The sequence below is a fragment of the Solea solea genome, chromosome 3 (genome assembly GCF_958295425.1).
Source record: "Solea solea chromosome 3, fSolSol10.1, whole genome shotgun sequence".
Classification (NCBI taxonomy): Eukaryota; Metazoa; Chordata; class Actinopteri; order Pleuronectiformes; family Soleidae; genus Solea; species Solea solea.
Genome location: NC_081136.1, coordinates 7,161,928 through 7,186,052, shown reverse-complemented (window position 1 = coordinate 7,186,052; position 24,125 = coordinate 7,161,928). Strand labels below are relative to the sequence as shown.

The 24,125-nt window shown below is 40.5% G+C and overlaps 1 protein-coding gene and 1 long non-coding RNA gene across 7 annotated transcripts in view; one reads left to right on the top strand and one right to left on the bottom strand.

The window, feature by feature from the left end:
* Positions 1–13,152, bottom strand: part of LOC131456142 (uncharacterized) — a 67,647-nt gene extending 54,495 nt beyond the window's left edge. For both annotated transcript variants that reach the window (XR_009239876.1, XR_009239877.1), the window contains exons 1-2: positions 12,566–13,152; positions 6,905–7,076 (exon numbers count right to left, since the gene is read on the bottom strand). This is a non-coding gene — a long non-coding RNA (uncharacterized LOC131456142). The remainder of the gene's footprint in view (positions 1–6,904; positions 7,077–12,565) is intronic.
* The window catches only part of pde5ab (phosphodiesterase 5A, cGMP-specific, b), a 73,327-nt gene that overhangs the window by 46,710 nt on the left and 2,492 nt on the right, over positions 1–24,125 (top strand). For 4 of the 5 annotated variants that reach the window (XM_058624185.1, XM_058624187.1, XM_058624186.1 and 1 more), the window contains exons 9-21: positions 3,048–3,156; positions 3,249–3,333; positions 5,845–6,020; positions 8,028–8,087; positions 10,952–11,098; positions 13,160–13,285; positions 15,103–15,197; positions 15,333–15,420; positions 19,826–19,926; positions 20,291–20,368; positions 20,697–20,760; positions 23,798–23,872; positions 24,013–24,096. In XM_058624185.1, the coding sequence (XP_058480168.1) occupies positions 3,048–3,156; positions 3,249–3,333; positions 5,845–6,020; positions 8,028–8,087; positions 10,952–11,098; positions 13,160–13,285; positions 15,103–15,197; positions 15,333–15,420; positions 19,826–19,926; positions 20,291–20,368; positions 20,697–20,760; positions 23,798–23,872; positions 24,013–24,096 (1,288 nt within the window). The remainder of the gene's footprint in view (positions 1–3,047; positions 3,157–3,248; positions 3,334–5,844; positions 6,021–8,027; positions 8,088–10,951; positions 11,099–13,159; positions 13,286–15,102; positions 15,198–15,332; positions 15,421–19,825; positions 19,927–20,290; positions 20,369–20,696; positions 20,761–23,797; positions 23,873–24,012; positions 24,097–24,125) is intronic. The other variant, XM_058624184.1, reaches the window with a different exon arrangement.

Sequence of the window (24,125 nt, the reverse complement as noted above, 5' to 3'; positions counted from 1 at the left end):
TCCTCTATAGTGTCTCATTTTTTACAGCCTTCTCTCATGGCTGTGTGTCTCTGCTGTTTAGATCTAATGACTCTTTAAATACCACTGTGTGTATGTGCTGGATTTCCTCTGGGAGGGCTGAGATACAGCAAACTGGGCCAGCGCTAGAGGGGAGGGGCCCTGCAGGATGTTAGCTTTGACCCGGCTAGAACCGCAGGAGGCTTTTTATAGTGACATTCACCCCAGGCTGTGGCTTCGCTACGACACAGCGTCTGTTTCGCCGAAGTAGGAAGCTCAGTCGAGCTACACCAACGAGGACCCAGAGTGTTTTTAAACTAACAAAGTTGGGGAAATTATGTTTTTGTGGATTTTGGGTTTGATTGTCCTGAATCGAAACACTATTATGGTTTCGTGATGAAGCCGGCAGCTACTCTGTGGCCTAATTCGAGTCAATCACATAGAGAGGAAGAGGAAATGTGGATTTTAGTGAACAAAATATGCAACATTTCAGGGTGTGTATGTGTGTGTGCAGGCTGAGGCCAGCGTGGACAGAACACATTGTTATAATTAGCCTGGAGCCTTAAAGTCATCCAAACTGCTTCTCATGGACTGGATGTTAAAAACGATAAGAATGAAGTCCTAAATACACTGTACTACATGTAGTAAAAAGTATTGCAATGTCAATGTAAGTGAAGTAAAAGTACATAGTATCACCTAGGGTTGCAACAAACAATTACTTTCCTTATCAAATAATGTTGATTGCTCTTGTTTTGTATGACTTATCCGGTATATGGAGCATCGATTATTCACATTTAAGAAGCTGATAAAACAGAGCGCTTGTTTTAATTATTAAAAAAACAAAATGGATTATCAGAATAGTTGATTAAATAGCCTGAGCATGGGCTCCATAAATAGCCCATGGTCAGCTCATCATCAAACGCTGCAAATGATCCATTCCATTTTAATCGAGTGTGAGGATCAGTCACTTTATCAGGAAGTGAACAGAAGCTCGTGATCGCACGCTGCTTCCTGACGTCATCAAACCACCACCAACTCCAGGCAATGTTTTTAGCCTTAGCTAAAGGGGGGTGGCTCCTATTGGCTGTTCTATTACATGTCCTATAAACCTAATGTACCCATTTACATTCCACCACAGCTCATCTGTCCCTGTCTTTTCTTCCTCCTGAAACACGTCCATGTTCACACATGTTTTCTATTCTCTCTGTTATCTATTATTCCCTCTCACACACACACGCACCAATACCGTCGCACCGCAGCCCTCCGGCCAAAATCCACTGGCTTTCGCCTAAACCTCACATTATGTTTACATATCCATTTTCCATCATTTATCACGCAGTATTATAGCCGAGCTCTGTGGTTGCACTCGGAGCAGCTTAAGATAACAAACAGGCCTATTAAGCGCTAACAGACGTGACCGATGGCTTCAGATTCCAGACCCGAGTCAGGATGGAGGCAGGGTGGACTCAGGTGCAGCTCTTTCATTAACCAGTAGATGCTTTTAGTCAATGGTTGGAGTGGTCACTACATTATAGTTAAGGAGTTAAGCTGGTAAAGGTGCATCAAGGAATACCCTCCTTAGTAAAGTAGATCAGTCCAATTAAAAGAGTCGGAAAGGGGTGAAGCTATGGATCAGTCTGTAGGACTGTTTAGGAATTACTGTTATTGATATATATAAGGTTCCGAATAATTCAGTGTACAATAAGTCTGCATGAGTTTGCCTGGGGTAACTTGTTGATGCATTTTCTTTTCTCTTCTGTTGCTGTATTTCGTTGTCATATGACCAAAATAACTGCCAAAATAAGCAATATTTCAAATTAAAAGTAGGGTCCCTACAGAGATGAGGCAAATTCTGGGAAAGCATAATTGGGACAGGCCAGGCAAGGGTGTAAGGAGAAGACGTACCGGACAAAACATGCACGTGCAAAGGATTGTGGGAACTAGCGTGCTGCACTGATGTTACACAACATTGATGATAGGAATGATGATGTTCTCAAATGTCCTGTTTTGTCCACAAACAAAATTATTTAGTTTTTAATGATTTCTTTGTTATATGGAGCAAAGAAAACAAAAAATATTCACATTTAAGAAGCTGAATAATCAGAGAAACTGGTTTCAGTTATTGAAAAAAAAAAACTCCACAAACTGATTAAACGATTATTGAAGTAGTAATAAATGATTAATTGAATAGCCATTGCAGCCCCAGCCACATCTATACTATTGTGTAAAAATTGTAACAAGGATTTTTTTCAACATCAGTTATTTGCATCCATTCCAACACACCTGAGAATATACATGTGCATGCTGGTGTAAACAGGAAGCAGATTATCTCCACTGCAGTTCTAATAACAAGAATTCACAACTTAATCATAGTTAAGTTGCGACTGATAATAACCAATCAGGAAGTACATGCAGGTTAATGTGTCCTGTTACTCAAAGGTCACAATTTCACACTAAAATGTTGCCCTGGATGCTTTTTTAAAAAAAAACTAAAATTGATCCAGCTGTTTTCAAACTAATCGATTTAAGGGGGCTTGAAAACTCAAATATGCAGTGATTAAGTGTCCACAAATTTTAAAGTGCTATGCATGTTGAGTAAGTAAACACACACACACACACACACATGACCTAAGATCAGTATCACAATTGAAAGCAGTAAGGATGATTCAATCATGAAAAATGTTTACATACTAAAGTAGAAAAATGAACCTTTTAAACCTGCCGGCAGGTTCTTTGTCTCCTTGCTAAAGGCTCCCACAATGTTCACCAGCTGCTCTCACTTGTGTCTGTCTGCTGTTTGCTGCGGGACAGGTGCTGGATGGTGGGGTTTATCTGATTTTTTTTTTTCCATACACTCCACACGGAGTCAAAACAATGAGCCGAAAGCAGCTAAATGGCTGCAACGCCTATTACATTACGCTGAATTAGTCCACACAATGGTGACTTTACATTGCACGCTGGCAAAATGCAAGCCAGCTGATTAATCCAGGTGAGCTGAGTGTTTCGCCCTCATTATTCTTGCTTGTTTGCTTGTTTGTGTGTCTCCTCAGGGACTGTGACGTCGGTCAGATTGACTACATGTTTGCGCAGTATGTTAAAAACACCATGCAGCCTCTCAACATCGCAGACGTCACCAAGGACCAACGCTTTCCCTGGACTGTTAGTGCTCTCTTTACTTAGTTTTAATTTTTTATTTGCTTCTTTGCTCCTTTTTTTCCTCTCAGTGAACAATCCTCTCTCTTTTTTGACAGAGTGAAAACCCAGATCACACCAACTACCAGATAAAGAGTTTGCTCTGCACTCCCATCAGAAATGGAAAGAAGGACAAAGTCATAGGTACAATTCTCCATCTATCTATCTGTCTTTGAAGATCTGAACCTGGGTTTAAATAGATATAGATCTTTTGGGGCCAAGCTATTACCCCAGCGCAACCCATTAAGGTGTACTAAACCACTTTCTGGAAAAAAACAGCCTCTCAAAACCTGAGGGTTTCCTGAAAATTCCATTCACTGCATTCACTTCATCCATAATTTCTCTGCCTCTAAGAATGTGATTTACAATAAAAGCCCAAGACTGAAGCTCACAGATAGTTTTTAAGCCAAGGTTTTATCTTCAGAGGTTGACAGGTCCGTGTTAACCTCGCACTTTTACCACTGATAACTGGCAATTTCTCATAAATCCTGATCTTATGTCCGCAGCAATATGTTTTCATTTGAGTCCCATCTCTTTTTGACACGAGCATCTGTATCAGAAACAATCTCGGTCCACACTAACACACCTATGCGACTATGCAGACACACCAATGCCTGAATACTCTTAGTTGTTTTTATGAAAACAACAGCTGCAATTTTTGATCTTTTGTTCTTCTCTGCACTCAAGTCGTGAGCTAAATTCCGTTTGGGAGCTAAAACTGTGGAAAATAACAAACAAAATACTTTTCCTGTGTTGCAATTTACCGTCCCGATGTGAATTTGGTGAAGCACAACACATTTCAGGTGCAGATGCTGCATTATTCTGTATTTAAATCCATGTTTTACACCCTGTCTTAAAGGGACGTACATGTGTTCACCCTGGTCTTAAAGGGACATGCGGCACATGCATATTTTACAAACTGTAAAATATGCATGTGTGTCCTTTTAAGACAAACTGTCTTAAAGGAACATACATGCATATGCTAAAGCTGGTCTTAAAGGACCGTGTCTTAAAGGGACATACTGTACATGTGTTAAACCTGACCTTAAATGAACATACATGCATGTGTTACACCCTACTTTAAACGGACATACACATTATGTTTTATACCGTGTTTTAAAGAGATATACATGCATTATGTCCTGCCTTAAATGGACATGGATGCATGTGTAAGCCTATTTTAAAGGGACATACACATAATGTGTCACACTGTGTCTTAAAGAGACATTCAGTTAAATATAATCATGTGTTATTGAATGTAATCATGGTGAAATTGTCCTTTACAGTGTATTTTCACTACAAATCCTCTATTTATGAAAAAACTAAGCCCAAATGCTCAGTATGTTGGTCGTGCAGATTGTTTAAATCCTTAAACAGTCTCTGTGGTTTTAATTTTACTTTTTAATGCACTGATTAATAACAGTCTTAAATCCAGGGCCTTCCACTTTCAGCCAGCTCAGCATTACCACTTTTATGATCCCTCCATGAATTGTCCCATCACTCCATCCATCACAGTGATTATCGGCCGCATAATTAGCTGATAGCAGCTCCATTAGTGGGCTACGAACATGACTAATGACCGCGCTTCTCCCTCACTGATCAAACGGAGCAGGTCCTCGTAGCCACTCCCCCGGACTCAAAGATTCCCGCTGACGAGCGACATCAAAACACCCCCGTGCATATTAATGAAATGATCCTCACCCTTTCACTTTACACTCATCAATTCAGGTTTACTAATGTTGTCATGAATACATGATTGACATTATACATGCAATTTCCTGTGCCGTGTCATTATATGACGCAGCTTTGAGTCCAGGTTAAACAAAAACTGGATAATTGCATCTCATTTGAGAGTTATGCAACCGGTCGTTACACCGCGCTGCTAATGTTCGGTGCACACCAGTCAACGTGGCTCGTCATTGAGCTGTAGACTGTGTTCACATTCTGAGCTGTTAGAAAATGCAACGTTCAAACGGAATAATCTAATGTTTGCCTTCATTTATCATACATTAAAAGGTTGTGAAGAGTAAACAGGTTAACATCTCTATTAAAAAAATACTGTAAACCTGAGGGTATTAACTAACTCACAAAAAAACAGTTGAATCTTCTGACATCTTCTAATTTTGCACCAAATTATGCAGAATCAATAAGTATCATTAAATCATCAAAAACATATTTATTTTATGTCATTTCGGGCCCAGCAAATGTCATAAAGCCTCAGAAATTTGACTGACGGTAACTCTTATGGCTAAATGTGTAGCTACTAACGTAACACGCTGTTAGCATCCCTTTTAAGAACTTGTAATATACATTCTGGAGAAACTAATGAAAAAAAACAGTTCAATCTTCTCACATTATCTAATTTTTAGAGAAAATAATATCAATAAGAGTATAAATAAGTATTGGTATCAATAAGCAGTACCTTTAGCATCAATAGCGATAAAATCTTAACAATAGCCATCCCTATGTCAGTGTCTCAATGTCCCAAAATGTCCTGTAACATCCAAACTATACCTTAACAGCATACTAGCATACCACAGTTTACGTGACATGAGGTCTAGTGTGTAATCTGCTCCCGTGAAAACCTATGAAAAGTGGACTAAGACACAGTTAGCAACCAGACGGATCAGCGCTTGTATTTCTGTGTCCGTGCAGGTGTCTGTCAGTTGGCGAACAAGATGGACGAAGCTTCGGGCAGCGTGAAGGCCTTCAACAGGAACGACGAGCAGTTCCTGGAGGCGTTCGCCATATTCTGCGGCCTGGGCATCCAGAACACACAGATGTACGAGACTGTGGAGCGAGCCATGGCAAAGCAGGAGGTCACACTGGAGGTCAGCACGCACCAGCCACAGCCACTCATTTAGGCAGCCTAACCAAAACCTTAACCAGAACCACTTAATCCTTAGCCCTGCACTTAAACAGTTCCTCAGGAATTCTGCATTGTTAGGGCCAGACTTTGGTCTCCAAGACGATAAATGGTTCTGATTAGGTCTTTCAGTGCGTTTACATGCATGTAAATAGATTTTAGTCGCACCTAGACAATATATTTTTTTTCTTACTGTGATGAAAACAAGTTAGTCCGACTAAATCGAGTAAGTCTTAGCCGGACTAACATACCTGGATAATACGATTCATAGTCCGATTACTGCTGCATTTATACGGACACGGCAACCACAAAAGCCAAGCTCGATCTAATCTGTAGACGTAGTCGCCAAGGATAGTCATCCGAGCCTCGACTTGGCAACCCTCGAACCGCCTGACGAGCTGATGAGCCGCTTGAACCCGACGTGTCCGAGGGAGCTGTAGCATTGTTCTCTTCTTCTGTGTCCGCCACCCGATGGTGAAGTGAGATACCACAGGACCCTAACGCGCGAGTATACCGGGGTCCGCGATATGCGACAAGCGGCGGCATGTGTGCGGAAGTACACCAGGGCCTCATAAGCATACAGTATGGCATGTGTGAGAAAGCATCTTTAAGTTGTAGGCGTGTGAGTGACGGTGCTGAGTCGTGGCAGACAGATGTTGGGGGGGGGTTTTTTGTTGTGAGAAGCATCTTGACACTTCTCTGCCTTCAGCTACTGTGTTTGACAGCCAGAAAAGCACAAATTGGTAATCATGGAGCCCACACACACACACCCTGTGCTCAGTTTGCATTGGGCTCACCCTCTTTTACTTTCAGCCACACACACACACACACACACACTAGAATACATACCGGACACTCTTGCTGTTCCCACAGTGTGTTGTCCACGCAGGAGCTGTCAGCTTCAGGGTGTTGGAGGTGACGTCTCCTCTCGGCTGCAGCTGACGTCCACCTCCTCTGCCACTTTACCCAGTTAGTCCATGTTACACTCGCACTGGTTGTACTGAGCCTCTTCCTTTTCATCCTGAATTTTAACGAGAGGAGACGAGCTAATGAACGGGAGCACAGTTTAATCAGCTCTTGTTCGCAATTTGTCCAGATTTTTAATGAGGGTTGGATCGAGTCTTCAAAGACCACACGCACACACACACACACACGCGGGCAAATATACAGCATATGTAACTTTGAGGAAACTGGGCCAAAATGTGCTTGTTAGGTGATGAAGATGAGAAGCCGTCACTGTGGGGCGTCTTTGATCACACAGCTGCATCCATGTGGGTAGTTATTAAAGTATATTTAAAGACAGTCACTGAAGTGAAAGCTATGATTACTTAAGCCTAACTATATCTGTCAGGGCATTAGCAGGAGAGCAGTATTTGGAGAAAACCCCAAGTACATTTTCTGATGAACTATGAGTGATTTTTATTAATATGTCTAATTAAACACCAGGCAAAATGCACAATTTAGTAATACAGTAACAAGGGCAAGTCAGTGTATTAGTTTCTCTTGTACTTTTTCTATTGTGACATTTCAAAATCTCTGAAAATGAAATGGCAGACTCATAATTCATAACCAATATAAAGCCCTTGTTTTTTAAACTGCACTGCGTAACCTTTAATTCAAAGCATTGTCAAAAAAGTTGATTTTCAGCCCAACACATTTAAAATAATGCTTAGTTGTTATTTTACGAAGCATGTCTGTCTTTTTAATACGTTTAATACAAATTAATTGTTAATTTTATAACATGAATCTTAATTAAAGCGTTCTAAGAAACCTAATTCTGAACAAATACATGAAAACAACTGATTATATGGATGAATGAGGCTCATTAATTACAAATAAAGGTTGGTTTAAAATAAAGAAAGGGGACCTATGGTAGTGGAAGTGTACAAATGAGAAGCTGTATTGATATTGTAAAGTAGTGTGTGTATATGACCTAACATCTGCATATGTAATGTGTGTGTGTGTGTTCCAGGTCCTGTCATATCACGCCTCTGCCACAGAGGAAGAATCGAGGGAACTCCAGGTAACCACGGTAACTTACAATTTATTATTTTAACATTGAACATACTCAAACACTCACATCAATGTCCTACACTTAATTAATTATTCAATACATACACACACACACACACACACACACAGACAGCAGGTGTGGACCCGCAGGGTCAGAGGAAGTGGTGTGTGTCCGTGAGATTCAGTCGTGTAACACAACACCACGCTGCTGAATCAGCGTCCAAAAGCCATTGCAGCAACTCTATATAACGCAGCTGTGTTTTGCATGTGCAAACACATTTTGAGTAAAAGATTATTGACCAGTTCAGCAAATAATGCACTGAAACCATGAATAATTAACCCGCAACAGTGGACTGTGATGACCTAAGGCATTCTTAGAATTCAACATACAAATTATACAGTGTACATCATAATTGTGTCTCAGATGTTGAGGGAACTGAAACATTTATTGCCCCAAATGGGCAAATTTGTCTTGCGCTGAGAGCATAAAAACATTAAAAATCATAAAAGGCATCCGTGGCTGAACATGACTCTACTAAATAAACCATTATGTCATTAAAGCGAAGCATGACTTCATTACGCAGTGTCAATGACATGCATAATAAAGTGCAAAGATCATAGTGTAAGATCAGAGCTTGTTCAGCAGTCGAACGATGTAATGCCTTTTTTTGTCCACGTCTGAGGAATCCTGTATCTGTGCCCGTAATTTGAAAGTACATACCCATACCAATGGTTCTGTTTTGATCTTGTGAGGTAATTCTAACATGTACAATGACACTCAGTATTAGAAACATAAGGAATAACGTCCAAACGAATAAATTAAAAACAAAATACAAAAAAGAAATATGTGCTTTGACCATTTAAGGGTTTATAAGAGCAGGACAGAATTATTGCACATGAATTAATGCACCAAGTGCAGATGGAACATTGATAATGCCATAGCTACTCCAGCTACACTGAAGAATCAAACTGATAATGCACCAACTGGACGATCTTGTCCAGTCTGTTTTTGTTTAGTTTTGTACAAGAAAAGTACAAAATTAAACTCTTTACAAAGTTTTAAAAGCAGGCCAACATTTATATTAAGTAATTCAATGTGATGAATGAACAGAAGACCGACAATAGATCCCTGAGGAACTCCTGAGATTATTTGCAAGATGTACGTTCGCAAAAAAATTAAAACATAAACGAACACATGAAAAAAAATTAGACCAAATAACTATATTGGATGCTTTTGACAAAAGCTGATTCTGTATGATAGTCATTGTAATATAATGTGTGTGATTATTACTTGAAATAAGATAATATTATGTAGGACCGACTCTTATAATGGAAGCAGCAAGAAGTTGAAGAGATGACTTCCCAACACTGAAGCAACTTTTGGCTTAAATTATATTCAAATTTTGACCTAGTACTGTCAAATTTAAAACCCCTCAGTTTCCTTTAAAAAAAATAAAAAAATCAAGTTGCTGCTGAGCCTTTGCAAATCTTGCGTTGGTGTTAGTCACAACAGAGGCACATCACAACAGACATGACAGCTTCATAAAACACCTCGGAAAAGCCTAGAAGCTGTGTACACAAGCAGGTGATCAAACGTAAAGAAGGGGGAAAAATAGTTTCAAAGGAGAAAAGTCCATAAAAGGGAATCATTTTTTGTTTTTTAAAGTCTGCCACTTGCTTGATGTGATTGGCTTGCTGAGCCAAGTATGACACCGACGAGTATGACTTGTACTGAAAAGATGAAAACATGCCAAAATGGTTTGGTTGGTTAAATTTGTAGCAGTGTGTCCTTTGCAGAGGCCAAATAAAAACGTGTCTGCCATCTCAAAGTTTAAAGTTTAAAACCAGCATTGGTCAAAGCAGAGGGTGATTTGAGATGAATTTGCTGCTGTTAGACGTCTTTAAAAGAAAATCAAGCGTCATCATGGCTGTGTCGCTACACTTTCAAAGAGATGGATAAGTTGGGTTTACAGCCCACCTGTTGTAGGTGTTGTTTTGTTTTTCTTCTAATACAAGAGAAATACGTTTTTCAAAGGCATTTTCAGACACAAGCTGTTTTTAAAACAACATGCCGCAGGTGGAGGCACATTAGGCGGATGACTGTGAAGAGATTTGTGATAATAATGCATAAATCCCGACATGGTTTTGGTCTGTGTAGGCGGCCGCCTTGAAGAGAAATGGTTAATAATCGAGGGATTATTTTACATTTCAGCAGCGCACTCTGAACATGTTTTAATGAAAGCTCTTTGGATGATTCATCGTCGTAAATAACTGATGCTTACAAACCTCTACAAGGTGTGTTTCAGCCACGGTCAAGAGAGTCCTTTGGGTGCAGTGGCGAGGATGGTTGCCTCACAGCAAGATGGTCACTGGTTTGGTCTTGTGGCGACCTGTCCGGGGTGTTACCCCGCCTTTCAGCTCTTCACAGGCATTTTATAAGCTGCCACTCAGCTCTGCCAAGGTCCCAAAACACCTGACAAAATCACCAGACCCTTTTCGTCATTGTGCCCCATGAGTGCAGGCTTTTGACCAATCACTGTTCAGTTCAGAGAGAGCAAAAGAGCACAGCTCAATCAAGGCAACTCTCCTATAAGGAGCCAAAACATGACCCACTCAACATGTCCTGTTGTGGCCTCTTCTCATGGCAAAGTGGCTGAACTAACAGCATAACCTGATTAAGTGGCCTCCCTCGGGTGCCACATAGAGGACATTTCACTCAATATCTAGGGCACAGGCTTGATTTGTTTTAAGACTGACATGCAGTACAGTATGTGTGCTACATATGCTGATGATACGGCTTAATATTTGTGTGTTTGTCACCGTATCCGCAGCTCGTTGGTGTTTTCTAACATTCCTTTGTGTGTGTGCGTGTGTTTTAAAAAGGTCGCCACGGTGCCTTCTGCCCAGTCACTGCGACTCATAGACTTCAGCTTCAGTGACTTTGACTTGTCGGACACCGAAACCACGCTGGCTACCATCCGCATGTTCGTCGACCTCAACCTGGTGCAGAACTTTCAGATGAAGTACACGGTAAGGACCAATCGGGCCGTGATTTGTTCACGATCGGATTAAATACTCACGACTATTGCCGCTTGTTTTAGGACACTGGGTCTACGAGTCTATGAGCTCTGCATTGAAGGTGGAGCAAAGACACAACCATCCTGATGTTCAGGTTTTGCTCATTTGTGAGGCTTTAAATCCCACTGTTTCCTTTAAGAAGGTCCTTGTTTACTATTGTTTTCCTGTAAGTACAGGAAGTTATGATGATCGAGTTGACATTTTTGGGTTCATATATTGTCTGGACTTCGAGTTAGATCCTTAAAAATGGATAATTGAACATTTCAGTCCTGGTTGATTTGGTCACCAGTGGTAACAAGCATGTGGTTTCATACTCGGAGTGACATTTTGGTTAAAGAAATCAGGGAAAAACTGCAACCGTGGTCTGGTTTTATGCTGCAAACAGCATCAATCTGTCAGACACGTAACTAAGAGCAAGAAGCTTATGTTTTTATTGCTGTCAGTTCTGTGTCTGTCAGTCATGGAGGGCACGGAGATTCCTCAGCACAGGTAATGTGCTGTGCTTCTCAACCTGTGTTTCTCTATGCAGACAAAGCTTGGCTCACATCACAAAACTATCTTCAGGGCTTATCAAAACCACAAAAGTTGCAACCGGCAACATTAATTTGTTGTGTTTCTCTGTACGTCATGGAAAAAGAGAAGAGCAAGTTCTTCTTTTAGCACTGCCAGAAAACAATCTGCTTCACACACTGACAGCGTGTGTGTGTGTGTGTGCATTTTCTATTTTATTTTTTTACCTCTTTAGGACATTTTCCGGTATAAACACTGACCTTGTCAGTAACAGTAGTCCTCATGGAGACCAAAACTGGGCCCTAGGACAAAGATTTGAATTTAGTTAAGGTTAGGGTTTGACATCGACTTAATGCAGTGTCTTGAAAAGTGTAGCTGTGCAAATCTGTGTCTATTAAAGCTGTGAGGGCAAATTCAAATCTGCCATTTTGAGGACATTAAGATCCTGTGGGGACATTTTGGTCAGTCCTCTGAACTTTAAATGGCTTTTTAAGGGTTGAGACCTGGTTATGGGTTCACAATTAGGTTTCTGTTTGGGTTAGATTAAGAATTGAGGTTAAGGTAAGGGACTAGGGAATGTATGATGTCTATGAGCGTCTTCACTGAGAATGTGTGCGTGTGAGTATTTGCTGCTTTGTGAGGACCCAAAAAACATATTAACCAGACAGAGCGTCTTCACATCTTTGTGAAGGGCTTTTACAGAGTTAAGACCAGGTTTTAGGGTTAGGGTAAAGGACTTGGGAATGCATGATGTCTATGAGGGTCCTCACTTTGACTGCTGTGCAACTGGTTGATGAGCGAATGCATTTACAACTGAGTTAATATTTGTGTATTTGCCTGCATACTTAAGAGTGAGACCACACACACACACATACACACACACACAGAGCGCCACCATTCAAAACTCACACAATCCTTCCTCCATTACTGCCGTCTGTCAGAGCCACCGCTCCGCTCATCACCCTCTCTGCCAGCGCCGGCCCGTTGCTCGTGGGTTTGGCTCACGTCCGCAGCAGACTCTCCATGTGAAGAGGTCCTTGTGTGATGGTGGCTGACCTCCAGACTGCCTGCGGAGAGAGACGTCTCATAAAGAGGAGCTTTGATTGGAGATGATTAAGGTCCCTCCAGCAGTGCGGCCTGTCAGTTTTCACGTTCACACTGAGGAGTGACACACTGACCACCCTCGTGCGTCGCATCCTGTGGCTTGAACTGCTCAAGAAGTCATTATTTCATTAGGATTTTAACATATTCAACGTTGGATTGTCAATTATTATGATATGATCCCTGATGAGAAAAGGAATAGACATTTGATTACTTTTCTTTTCATTTGATTAGCTGATTAACAGTTGGCGTTCATGTGGCGTCTTAGATTAAAATACTTTTTCCCACCGTGTCTCCCTTGCGAGTCTTACATGCTGTATTCAAACAATGAATTTGAGCGAGACAAAGGTACTTTATGGACTAATATCAAAGATCTCTTTGTGCACGTCGTCTCCTCTGCAGAGTCTGTGCCAGTGGGTTCTGAGTGTGAAGAAGAACTACAGGAAGAACGTGGCCTATCACAACTGGAGACACGCCTTCAACACAGCGCAGTGCATGTTCGCCCTCCTTAAGTCAGGACGCTTACAGGTCAGAGCTGAGAGGCAACATACTTTATTATTATATTATATTATTCTTTCAAAGGACAAGCTCACTTATTTTATCCAGGGGGTTAAAGGATAAGTAAATGTGTACAAATTATGTTTCTGGCTATTTCTCATAATTTCTTTGATTTCTAATATTATTTTATTAGACATTAAGATAAGATATATATATTAGGGCTGAACAATTTTAAATAAATATCTAATTGGGATTATTTTGACAGGAACTGCCATTGTGATATGATTCACGTTCACATTTTTACATTCTGAAAACATTTAAAATGATTTTTACTGTGTGATATTTATGCAGATCTGTGAGAAACAAAGACGTTCTCTTCAGTCTGTAGAATAAGATGTCTTTAGATCAAAACAAAAATTAAGACAAAAAGATATTTCGACACACATTTTTCGCTTTAAACAACATTGTGCTATAAAATTTAGACAAAAACATAACATAATTTTGTTTCTAAGCAAACAACATTTATTTTTTTGTATATTTACAAAGTAAAACTGAAGTAGTTTTCTCGTTTCTATGCTTAGTGTTGCTGTTTCATAAGCAAATAACTTACTCAGTTTGGTAACTCACTTTGCTTCTCAAAGGCACCTCGTTTGCGAAAGGCTAATTTGTGCTAATTCAGCAGAATTACTCACTTACCTAACTTAACCTTCTTCTATTTAACAGACTTCACCCTCAAAAAAACCCAACTGAAAAAAAAACCCAACCGAGATACACAGAGAAACTTAAAAATGTGTTAATTCACTGGCTAGCAGCACTTAGCATCTATCTGCTTACCGGCGCTATCACATCCATGTGCTATCGTCGCAGCTGTGTTTACTTCTCACTTTAAGTCCCGCCTCTTTCAGAATTTGATTGGTTATACCGTCACTCAAACTTGATAGTGATTGGCTGATGGCAACAGAATTACACCTGAGTGGCAAACACTCAAATCAGAAAAGAGCCAGGTGCATTCAAAGTCAACACAAAACGTAGGAAATTTCAGCGTCTTACCCAGAAATATCCAAGATATTGCTCCATATTAATGTCAAGTTACGTCACATTGCCCATATTTCATAACACACCTGGAAATATAGTTTTATATAGTATGCTTAAGACAAAATGTGAATGTCATAATGAGAAAAGGGTAAATTCAGCTTTATCTACTACTACTAATAATAATAATATCAATAAATAAAGACATTTTATTTTATACATTTATCTATACTGCACTTTTCAATAGAAACACAAACAATAACAATACTAAACTGAAACAGATTACACTATAAAATAGAAATTGGATGTGATAACAACAGTTATTACAATAGTTACTAGACATACTTTGTAAGGCAACTTTGAAAATGTCATATCGAGTTCAGAGCTTTTATTCTGTATAAAAATATGAACTGATTCAAGAAATCTAGAATTGACAGTTAACTTATAGATTAATGTCCATAAAATAACTACTAGAAGCAGTAATTCTTAAAATTCAAATGATGCACAATGAATATTAACAGTGCATGTTTGTATCTGGTGAGTAAAGACAACATATTGTTAGTTTAACGTAGAAAACGTGGGTATTTCTTTCTTTTTTTTAAGGAATATTAAATTTTTTGCTTGTATCTGCACTGACTCTGAGCTGTGTACTTGTACATTATGATGTTATAACCCCCCAAAGTTATTATATGATGTCAATGCAGCAGCAGATTGTTATGTTGTATGGATGAAGCTCATGTGTGAATTATTTTCCTCCCATTTGTCCTTCCCCTCTCTTCCTCCATCCATCCATCCATCCATCCATCACCTGACAGAACAACCTCAGCGACGTGGAGGTCTTGGCTCTGATGATTGCAACTCTCAGCCACGACCTGGACCACAGAGGAGTCAACAACTCCTACATACAGAGGTGCAATACCAGAGAGCATGAGTCACATTTACTGTCGAATCTCCCATCTTCTTCCACTGTATACATGTGTGGGAGCAAACAGACTGTAATCTCTCTGTGGGCTTCTTTACTGACTCCGTGTGTCTGTGTGTCCAGGAGCGACCACCCACTGGCGCAGCTCTACTGCCACTCCACCATGGAGCACCACCACTTTGACCAGTGCCTCATGATCCTCAACAGCCCCGTAGGTGCACTCACTCTCACTCCCTCACCCACACACACGCACTGCAGAAAGACTTTCTTTTCAACTGCCATAAGACTTGTTCACACCAGATTTTAATAAACAACGTAGTATTTATTACTGTTTTTATGAGTGCAATTTCTAGTATAACTGTAATAAAATCAGACGTTTTTTTTAAGATTACAGATGTGCTTTTGTGTTATGTATAACAGGCCTTTCAGCACGGTTTGAAGCTTTTTTCATTATGAAGACAAGATTTCTGATTGTTTTAGCTTCTTAAATGTGAACATTTTCTTCCTTTCTTTGCTCCATATAACAAAGAAATTAATCATTTGTGGAAGAGATTTGAGAACATCATCATTTCCAGGTTTGACAAACACTGATCAATGTTTTTAACGTTTTCTGACATTTTATGCACCGAGCGATTACTCGATTAATCGTTCGTGGATTGATCGAGTACTTGCGAACAGTGGGAACCTATTTTCAGACTTTACCCGGCAACAAGAAATACTTCTGTTTGGCTGATAGATTGCAAATTCAAGACAGCTGTATGAATGGACAACGCAGAGCAATCTGCCTTCGTATCATCCATTCATAGATTACTAATTTATGTGCGGTGAGTTTTATCACTTCTCAGTGTGAGAAAATTTGTCATTTGTGAGCGTGTGAACTTGTTGAAATGCGTGTGTTTCACGCTGAATGTGGGACACGGGAGTCTGTGATTGTGTGTAAGAGTGACACATATCCCACCCCTTCTTCCCAGAAACCAACCATCTCCTTTATAAACAGCTGAACCTAGGGACAAAACAACCAAAACTTCATTTAGGAAATAAGAATTTTAGTTCATGGGGTCTCAGAACCTGCTGGCTTACAGAGTGTGACACATACCCTATCTTTTCAGAAACCAAACATCTGCTGTGCAACAGCTGATGTAGAAAGAAAAAAAACATGGCTTCACTCCCAGATGTTATCCTCATCACAGCAACGCAAGACATGGCATTAGTCACACTTTCACAGCTGCAGCTGATTCACTTCACAGCAGCTGAGATACTTCATCTCCACATCTTGCAAGTCACGACTCGGCTTGACTCCACTCGTTTTTGGTACCTGCTCGGGTGAGGTTCCAAGCGAGCTGAGGCGATACTAAAATGTGACGTCTACATACTGTCGGCCACTGATTGGTCAGAGAGTGTCGTCACTGCAAGAGTCACGAGCGCCGAAACAAACCGAACAATGCCGAACTGTAGATCAGTTAAAAAGACTTGAAAATCCCTGAAAGCGTGCGTTAATCTCCAACATTTAGCAAGGAAATGTCTAAAATCTCAAATGGTCGATGTGACTTGATACGTGATCAAATAATATTTGTAGCATCCAGTCCAAGAAACGGGAACTCTTTGACTGAAGTATTTATGAATTTATGAACAGCTGGTTATGTGCAGCTCAATATTTAATGTAAATTAATTAACCACCTTTTTAATTATCTATAGGACAAAAAACTAGAAAATGGAATCAGTTATTATATTTTATGCACAAAAGGCTATGTGCTTATATATTATGTGCATAATATATTCATCACAATTTCTACGGTTCCCCAAATATTCACGACTTTACTTTGGGGGTCGTCTCATTGCGATTGCTGTGTTTCACCATTTTCTTTTTTCCATGTCAAGTGATTTATACTTAAAAGCTCCACACGACTTAGCCCACCCAGTGTTTGCAGTGACGTGTGGGTCACACGGGAAAAACAATCACATTAAAACTGGGTCACAAATCACTTTTGACTTTACCAGGCTCTGGTCATTGTAAAATAAAAATGCTGAGAGCTGTTGATCGTGTGTGTGTGTGTGTGTGTGGACCTGAGAGCATCAGTTCACACCATAGACTCTAGATATAGAGTCAGACAACACGGCAGCTCACAAAAGTGACGCCAAAGCTTTCTTATCGCCCCCTGGTGGTGTGATAAACCTCCACGATCACGACTCAAACTACATCTATGCTTAGTGTTGCTGTTTCATAAGAAAACAACTTAGAAATAAGTGAAGTACACTTTGCTTCTAAGAGGAACCTCCTGTTTGTAAAGGCTAATTAGCTGTTGCTAATTGTTGGCTGTGTACAGTCTACCACCGGATTTGTGCTAATTCAGTAGAATTACTCACTTTAAAAACGTCACATTCTTTTATTTAACAAGATTCACCCTCAAAAAAATACCCCACCCAGCTTCCAACTGAGATACACAGAGAAACTTAACAGTGTGTTAAGTCATTGGCTAGCGGCACTTAGCATCTATCTGCTAACCGGTGCTATCACTGCAACTGTGTTTACTTGTGACGTCACAAATCCAAGTCATGACACAACATAAATGTCTTAAGTGTGGTGCAGTTTATCAAATTTACCCCAAACTTAATCTTTTATTTGGCTCAGCCTTAAATTTTCAATCTGTTAGTCTATTTTTATTTTTTTTTTTTTAAAGTAGATTTTCCAATACTTGAGCACCAGATGAAATTAATTTGCGCGGACAAATTAACCCAAATAGCGGGAACTGAACCTTTAGTGCTTTACAAGAATGGGTTTACAGTTACATAAACAACATTATCAGCGATGTGTATGTCATATAAAACTGTAATTGGTCAGAAAGAACATCTTCGAATTGGGTCACAGTTCAGCCTCGGGGCCGCCGGCAGTCGCTGCGCGGGAAAACAGCGGCTACGTACGCGCCGTTGACGGCGTCTTATATAAAAAAAACTATCTGCTGTGAGCTGCCTGCTCACTGCAGGGTCCTGGCTCTCCCTTTCTCTCCCATTCATCGCTGTGTCTTTCTTATTTATTGCACCCATTCTGCTTATTCTCCAGCTGCTTGCCTGAGCCTAACACAAAACGCTGCGATGATAGCCCAATAAAATATGGTTACTTACAGCCCGCTCTGATCTTTATGGCCTCAAAACAAACTCTAAATACACTCACCGCTCACACAGCACCACTTAACCCCACTGCTGCTGGACACATTTACACACACACACACACACACACACACACACCATATTGCAGACCTTGTCACATGCAGCATTAGTGTAATCACACAAACACTTGAAGTGGAAGAGACATGGAATAATGTGTCAACACACACACACACGCATGCATATGTCCACTCGCTAGAGACATGTGGACTGGATTCATATGTTTAATTTATTTGCGCACGCGGTTTTCCCGTCTGTCGTCGTCATGGCAACCCCTGCTGGTCTACCCTCAGTGCATGGCATCTATTCCTACATAGGATCAAACACATGTATACTGTGAAACTTTTATGTATGACCTCTGCGTAAGTCGGTGCATTTGCATTACGACTAAAACCTCCTACGATTGCGAGTCAACGCGGTAGTCCGACTGAAATTGTACTTAACGAGTTTCTCAAACGCAGATCACGTGCAGGATTTCCGCGGGTTCTTGAAAACCTTTAAAGATTGTGAACGGTTGTTGTAAATCGCCCCAAAATCGACATTGAAAGTGCTTGAATTTTGTGCAAGAAAGAAGTCAAGTAAAGGTCTCCCGAGTTTGTTATGATGCCACAAACTGTTTTGTGCGCTCTACGTTGCTTGATGTACGTAGACTAGGCCTACGCAGAGCAAACATGGTGTTATAATTGCAGAACAATGAGTGAGTAATGTTAAGCAAGGGAGAGCAAATGACGACGTGATGTCTGGGAAATGGAAATTCAAAGAACTCTGGCTCACAAAGACTGACTTTGACCAAGATCCCAAGGACAATCACTTGACCAGACGCAGAGTGCGCTGCAAATTAATACAAGTGGACGCCATGTCCCATCTTAAGCTGTGTCAGCACATTCTGCCCTTGAATTTGAGGGAACAGGTCCTTGAAAAGTCCTTCATTTTGCTGTCAACTCAGGTGTGGATGTGGCTGGGAGTTGATCTAGACCAGTGGTCACCAACGTGGTGCCCGCGGGCACTTGGTAGCCCGCGAGCAGCCAGCGAGGTGCCCGTGGGCTCATTTCACTTCACCTCACTTGCATGTATCCAAATGATCACTGAGTAAAATGTCCTGATATTATTTATAAAAACTGTGATAATCATTAGGAGTAAGCACTGGATTTAATGTGTATGCAATTAAATGCATAATATTCATCATTTCAATGGTAAATTGCATAAAATGTTAATATGGTAGCCCTCCATATTATTCTCTACCCTTCAGGTAGCTCTCGGTCTCAAAAAGGTTGGTGACCCCTGATCTAGACGCTCTCTGACATCCTTGTAAACAATAGAAGACAAAAGCAAATCTCAGCCAATAACAGTAACGGATGTTTCAAAGTTCATGCGTGCTAAGAAGACTCAGAACGGGGCTCAACATGCTAATATCTACCCTCAAGCTCAACGTGACAATCTCTCTTTCTCTCCAGGGAAACCAGATCCTGAGCGGCCTCTCCCTGGACGAGTACAAAGCCACTCTGAAGATGATTGAGAGGGCTATTCTGGCCACAGACTTGGCCCTGTACATGAAGTAGGTACCAAACGTCAAGGCCAGATGGAAATCTACATGGAGAGGGGACCAAAAGAGAGGGAAGGGTGGAGGAAGGAAAGTCATTACAGGCCAAGCGGAGGAAGATTAGTGGGGTTACGTTGGAGTGGTTTTCACTCAAATGAGCCAAATGAGACCCGTCATATCGTTCGAGGATGTTTGAAATTTCATTCCCGTCTTGGGACATAAAGTACAGTATATGATAATTACAGTCGCCGTCTCACAACTGCTATTAACAGCTACACATGCAGGGCAGTATGCGTTTAACTGTCTCAGCTTGAGCCTTTATATTTCCAGAGTGTAATATAATGTGTGTGTATGTGTGTGTGTGTGTTTGTGTTATCAGGAGGCGAGGGGAGTTCTTTGAGCTCACTAAAAACAGCCAGTTTGACTGGGAGGACGAGTATCACAGAGATTTACTGAGGTGAGTCTGAAGCCTTTACTGAAGTCTGGACACTTTCCTGAAACTTCATTTTCATAAAACCTTCTTTAAAGTCTGTCGGAAGGACTTTGGAACTTTGCGTCCAAATTATTATTATAAGTGTACAATCACACAATGGTGCGTTTTGATGCTAAATCAAAGCGACATAGATTCACCGTTAAATGTTGCTTAATTTTTAACACACTTGAACCCTTTCACCTGAAATTATCCTAAATTAAAAGGGAGCTTTTCAACGTTGTTAACAAATGCAGAGGGGACCGTTTCCTGCTTGTGACCAGGTCAATATATATCAATGTGTCTCCCCCTACAGGTCAATGCTGATGACTGCATGTGACATATCAGCCATCACCAAACCCTGGCCAGTGCAAAAGAGGGTAAAGACTCGTCACATCCACAGTATATTGTTTGTATTGTGTGTGTTGGTCCTTCAGTCTTTGGCTTTTTCTGGTGAAGATTTTCCCTCTTTTGTTTTCTTCTTGACTTGATCATGAGACATGTCCTCAGTTTTCTATTCATAAGTTACACTCTTAGATTAATCATCTAAAGCCTGCCCCACACTAGAGGATAAGTTGCCAGATTTTGGTTACGATCTGGCCTTTCCAACAATCGTGGGTTACGATTTTAAGGCGGATTTGAACAGATTATTTGGCCAAATTATCCTGTAGTGTAAGGGATTAACAGACACGATTTTAAAGTCATAGGAAGCATCAGAGTCTTCCCGATTTCAAATCATAATTATTAAACGTGTTTGATATTTACGACTTCAACAGCGATTGGGGGGCGTGAGCGAGAACCCTGCAATAACCAATGAGAGCGAGTTGCGCGGGAAACGGATGGCGCGTAATTTTGTTTAGAACCGTAACTTGAACAAGCCAAATTGATTCCTTCTCCTCAGCCATTTTTTCCCACACAACGGCTATTAATCGACGATGACGACAGTCTGAAGTCACGTTAAATCACGCGTGTTTCTGTGAGATCCCAAATTCCTGGAATCTCTCAGATCTCACTCTCTCTCAGATTTGAAAATCCTATCTCTGTGTGACGTAGGCTTTACTCTCTGTCCTCACTTCTGTTTACTGTTCTTCTCTTTGTCTTTCTCTCTCGCTCACTCACACACACAGGTTTGTGTAGCTGTTCCTCTCAGAACTAAACAATTCGTCAACCCTAACCTTAACTAGAACAATTAAAACCCAAACCCTAACCTAATCTAATTCAAATCTTGACCCTGAATTTAACAAGTTCCTCAGAAATTAGATTCTGCCTACTTAAGACCAGGTTTTGGTCTCCATGAAGACTACCGGTCCTAACAAGGTCAGTGTTTATGCTAGAAAAGGTCTTGAAGAGGTAGCAAATGCAAGACCTCACACACACACACACATAATGGTTTCATCCTTCTCCTTGGTGACCTCGGTTAGTCCACACCTCGTTATGAGCCACACACTAGTGTTAGTGTGCGTGTGTGTGTTTTCATGAGTGTGCGCTCATTAATAAAAGCAGCTGTGTCCTCAGACGACACCTTTTAAAACTCAGGCCAGCAAAACGCACACACACGCTAATGTGTCCTCATTTAAACACTCACACGAGCGTCTCATCCGGATCTCATTAACAAACGGTGCATCTCATCTGCCTGAGCTGAGCTGAGAGGAAGATTACAACAAGGTGCTTTCACCCTCACATGGGGGGGAGAAGCTACATGGACAAAGCCATCGTTCATTATCGATTATTTACACCCATAATTGTCTTACCGGTCAAAATGGCTGCTGTTCAAAGACCCAAACTGATAATGGATTGAATGATGAGGGAGGACTTAATCATGTGGGTGTGGCTAAAAGGACACAGGTGAAATGAATTAAGGTGGGGCATGTAATCAAGCTGGTGGGAGTGTTCCAGAAATACTGATTAGCGACAGTTTCAGTAAATTGAAACTATCAAATAATAAGAATGATTCCTTTTTCACTGGATTTCTACTGTTACTATTGGCTTTACATGTTCCACATGTTACTTAAATGTGTATCAATGCACTTCTGCCTTTTCACTTAACAAAATAATAGTTGAAATGATTTAACAATAACTTTTTTCCCCCACTAAAGTAGTTAACTTAACGGCATATTGTGTAACATTTAGCAAAGCGTATTGGAAGAAATGATAAAAACATGAGGGTCCAAAATATAAAAAGGCTCATCCCAGGGTAATAAAAACAACATTTCATAGAATACAGTGATTGTGCTCCTTTAAAATTTTCTTTGATTTCTGCAAAAAGAAGAATAAATCCACCTAGATTTTACACACTGGCCCTTTAACAGCATAATTAGTCGGTCTTCAACCGCCTCTAAATTCAACAGACACACTTTCATGAATCCGGTCTGTGTGTTTTGCTGTTGTTGGAAGTCTTTAAAAAATAAAAAAAATAAATCCACTGCCACTGGACTATTATTTTGACATGAAGAACTTTTTGACTGACATGAGGGCAAGTAAATAAAGACAGAGTTACTTAGAATCACGGGTAACGTTTACCTCATGCCTGGTGTTTGTTTAGTCAGCTGTAATAAGTCGTCTTTCTCTCTGGCTGAGGTTCCTGCACCTCTACACTCTGCTGAGCCTTGATTACAAACCCAGTCAGTTTCAACACTCACAAAAACATAGAGTGTGATCCTGATTAGAGCCTGAGGCTGCAGTCAGAGCTCATTTACCTTTCTGCATACACACTGAGACTATTACCTTAGCGTGGGTACCACTCGCTGCCAGGCCATTTGCTCTGTCTTACTCACTTAATTATGTTTTGGCTCAACATAACTTCATACAACTTAACTTATTTCACTGCCACTTCCGCTATTTTACTGTTTACCTGCCTCAAATCCTTTGGTTCTTGCCTTTAAAATAAATTAAATATAATATAAAAAGATATTTGTCCTTTTTTACCGAGCCCCAGACAATTTTGGCCACAACTCGGGCTGCAACTCACGATTATTTTGTACTTGTTTGGTCCGTAAAGTGTCCGAAAATGTTCAGTGTTTACCAAACCTGTAAATTATTCAGTTTTAATGTATTAATTGTTATATGGAGTAAAGAATCGAGAACATATTCACATTTAAACTCAAACTGATTAATGGATTATCAAAATAGTTGGCTATTAAGTATTTGATTAATAATCGGAAACATTGTCACAGCCCTAGCCACAACACACACATTCATAAATTGGTGTTTATTATGCACGTTATGTATCTGTTGTAGACATATTTGAGAACTCCAATATCCATTGTCAAGTCGTGACATATTCCTTGAAATTCAATTATTTGAGCGTAAGTGATGACAGCGTAAAATGACAGTCACTCAGTAATACTAAAAGCGAAAGTAAGTGTGAGTATTTTACATTTTTGCCTTTTTTTCGCCCCCTTCTTGACGGTGATGCAGATCGCAGAGCTGGTGGCCACTGAGTTTTTTGAGCAGGGGGATAAAGAGAGACAAGAGCTCAACATTGAACCCATTGTAAGTACTGGAGTGACTGCATTCTGTGTGTCGTGGGGTAAAACCTCTTCTTGTGGTGCACCACAGGGATCCGTTTTGGGGGCTTTAGTCTTTATATCACTGATGTGTTGTTGTTTTTTTTCTACATCCCTTTACTTTAGGACCTAATGAATCGTGAGAAGAGAGATAAGATTCCCAGCATGCAGGTGTCCTTCATTGATGCCATTTGCATTCAGTTATATGAGGTAATTCAGACAATCTACCGTGCCTAGGG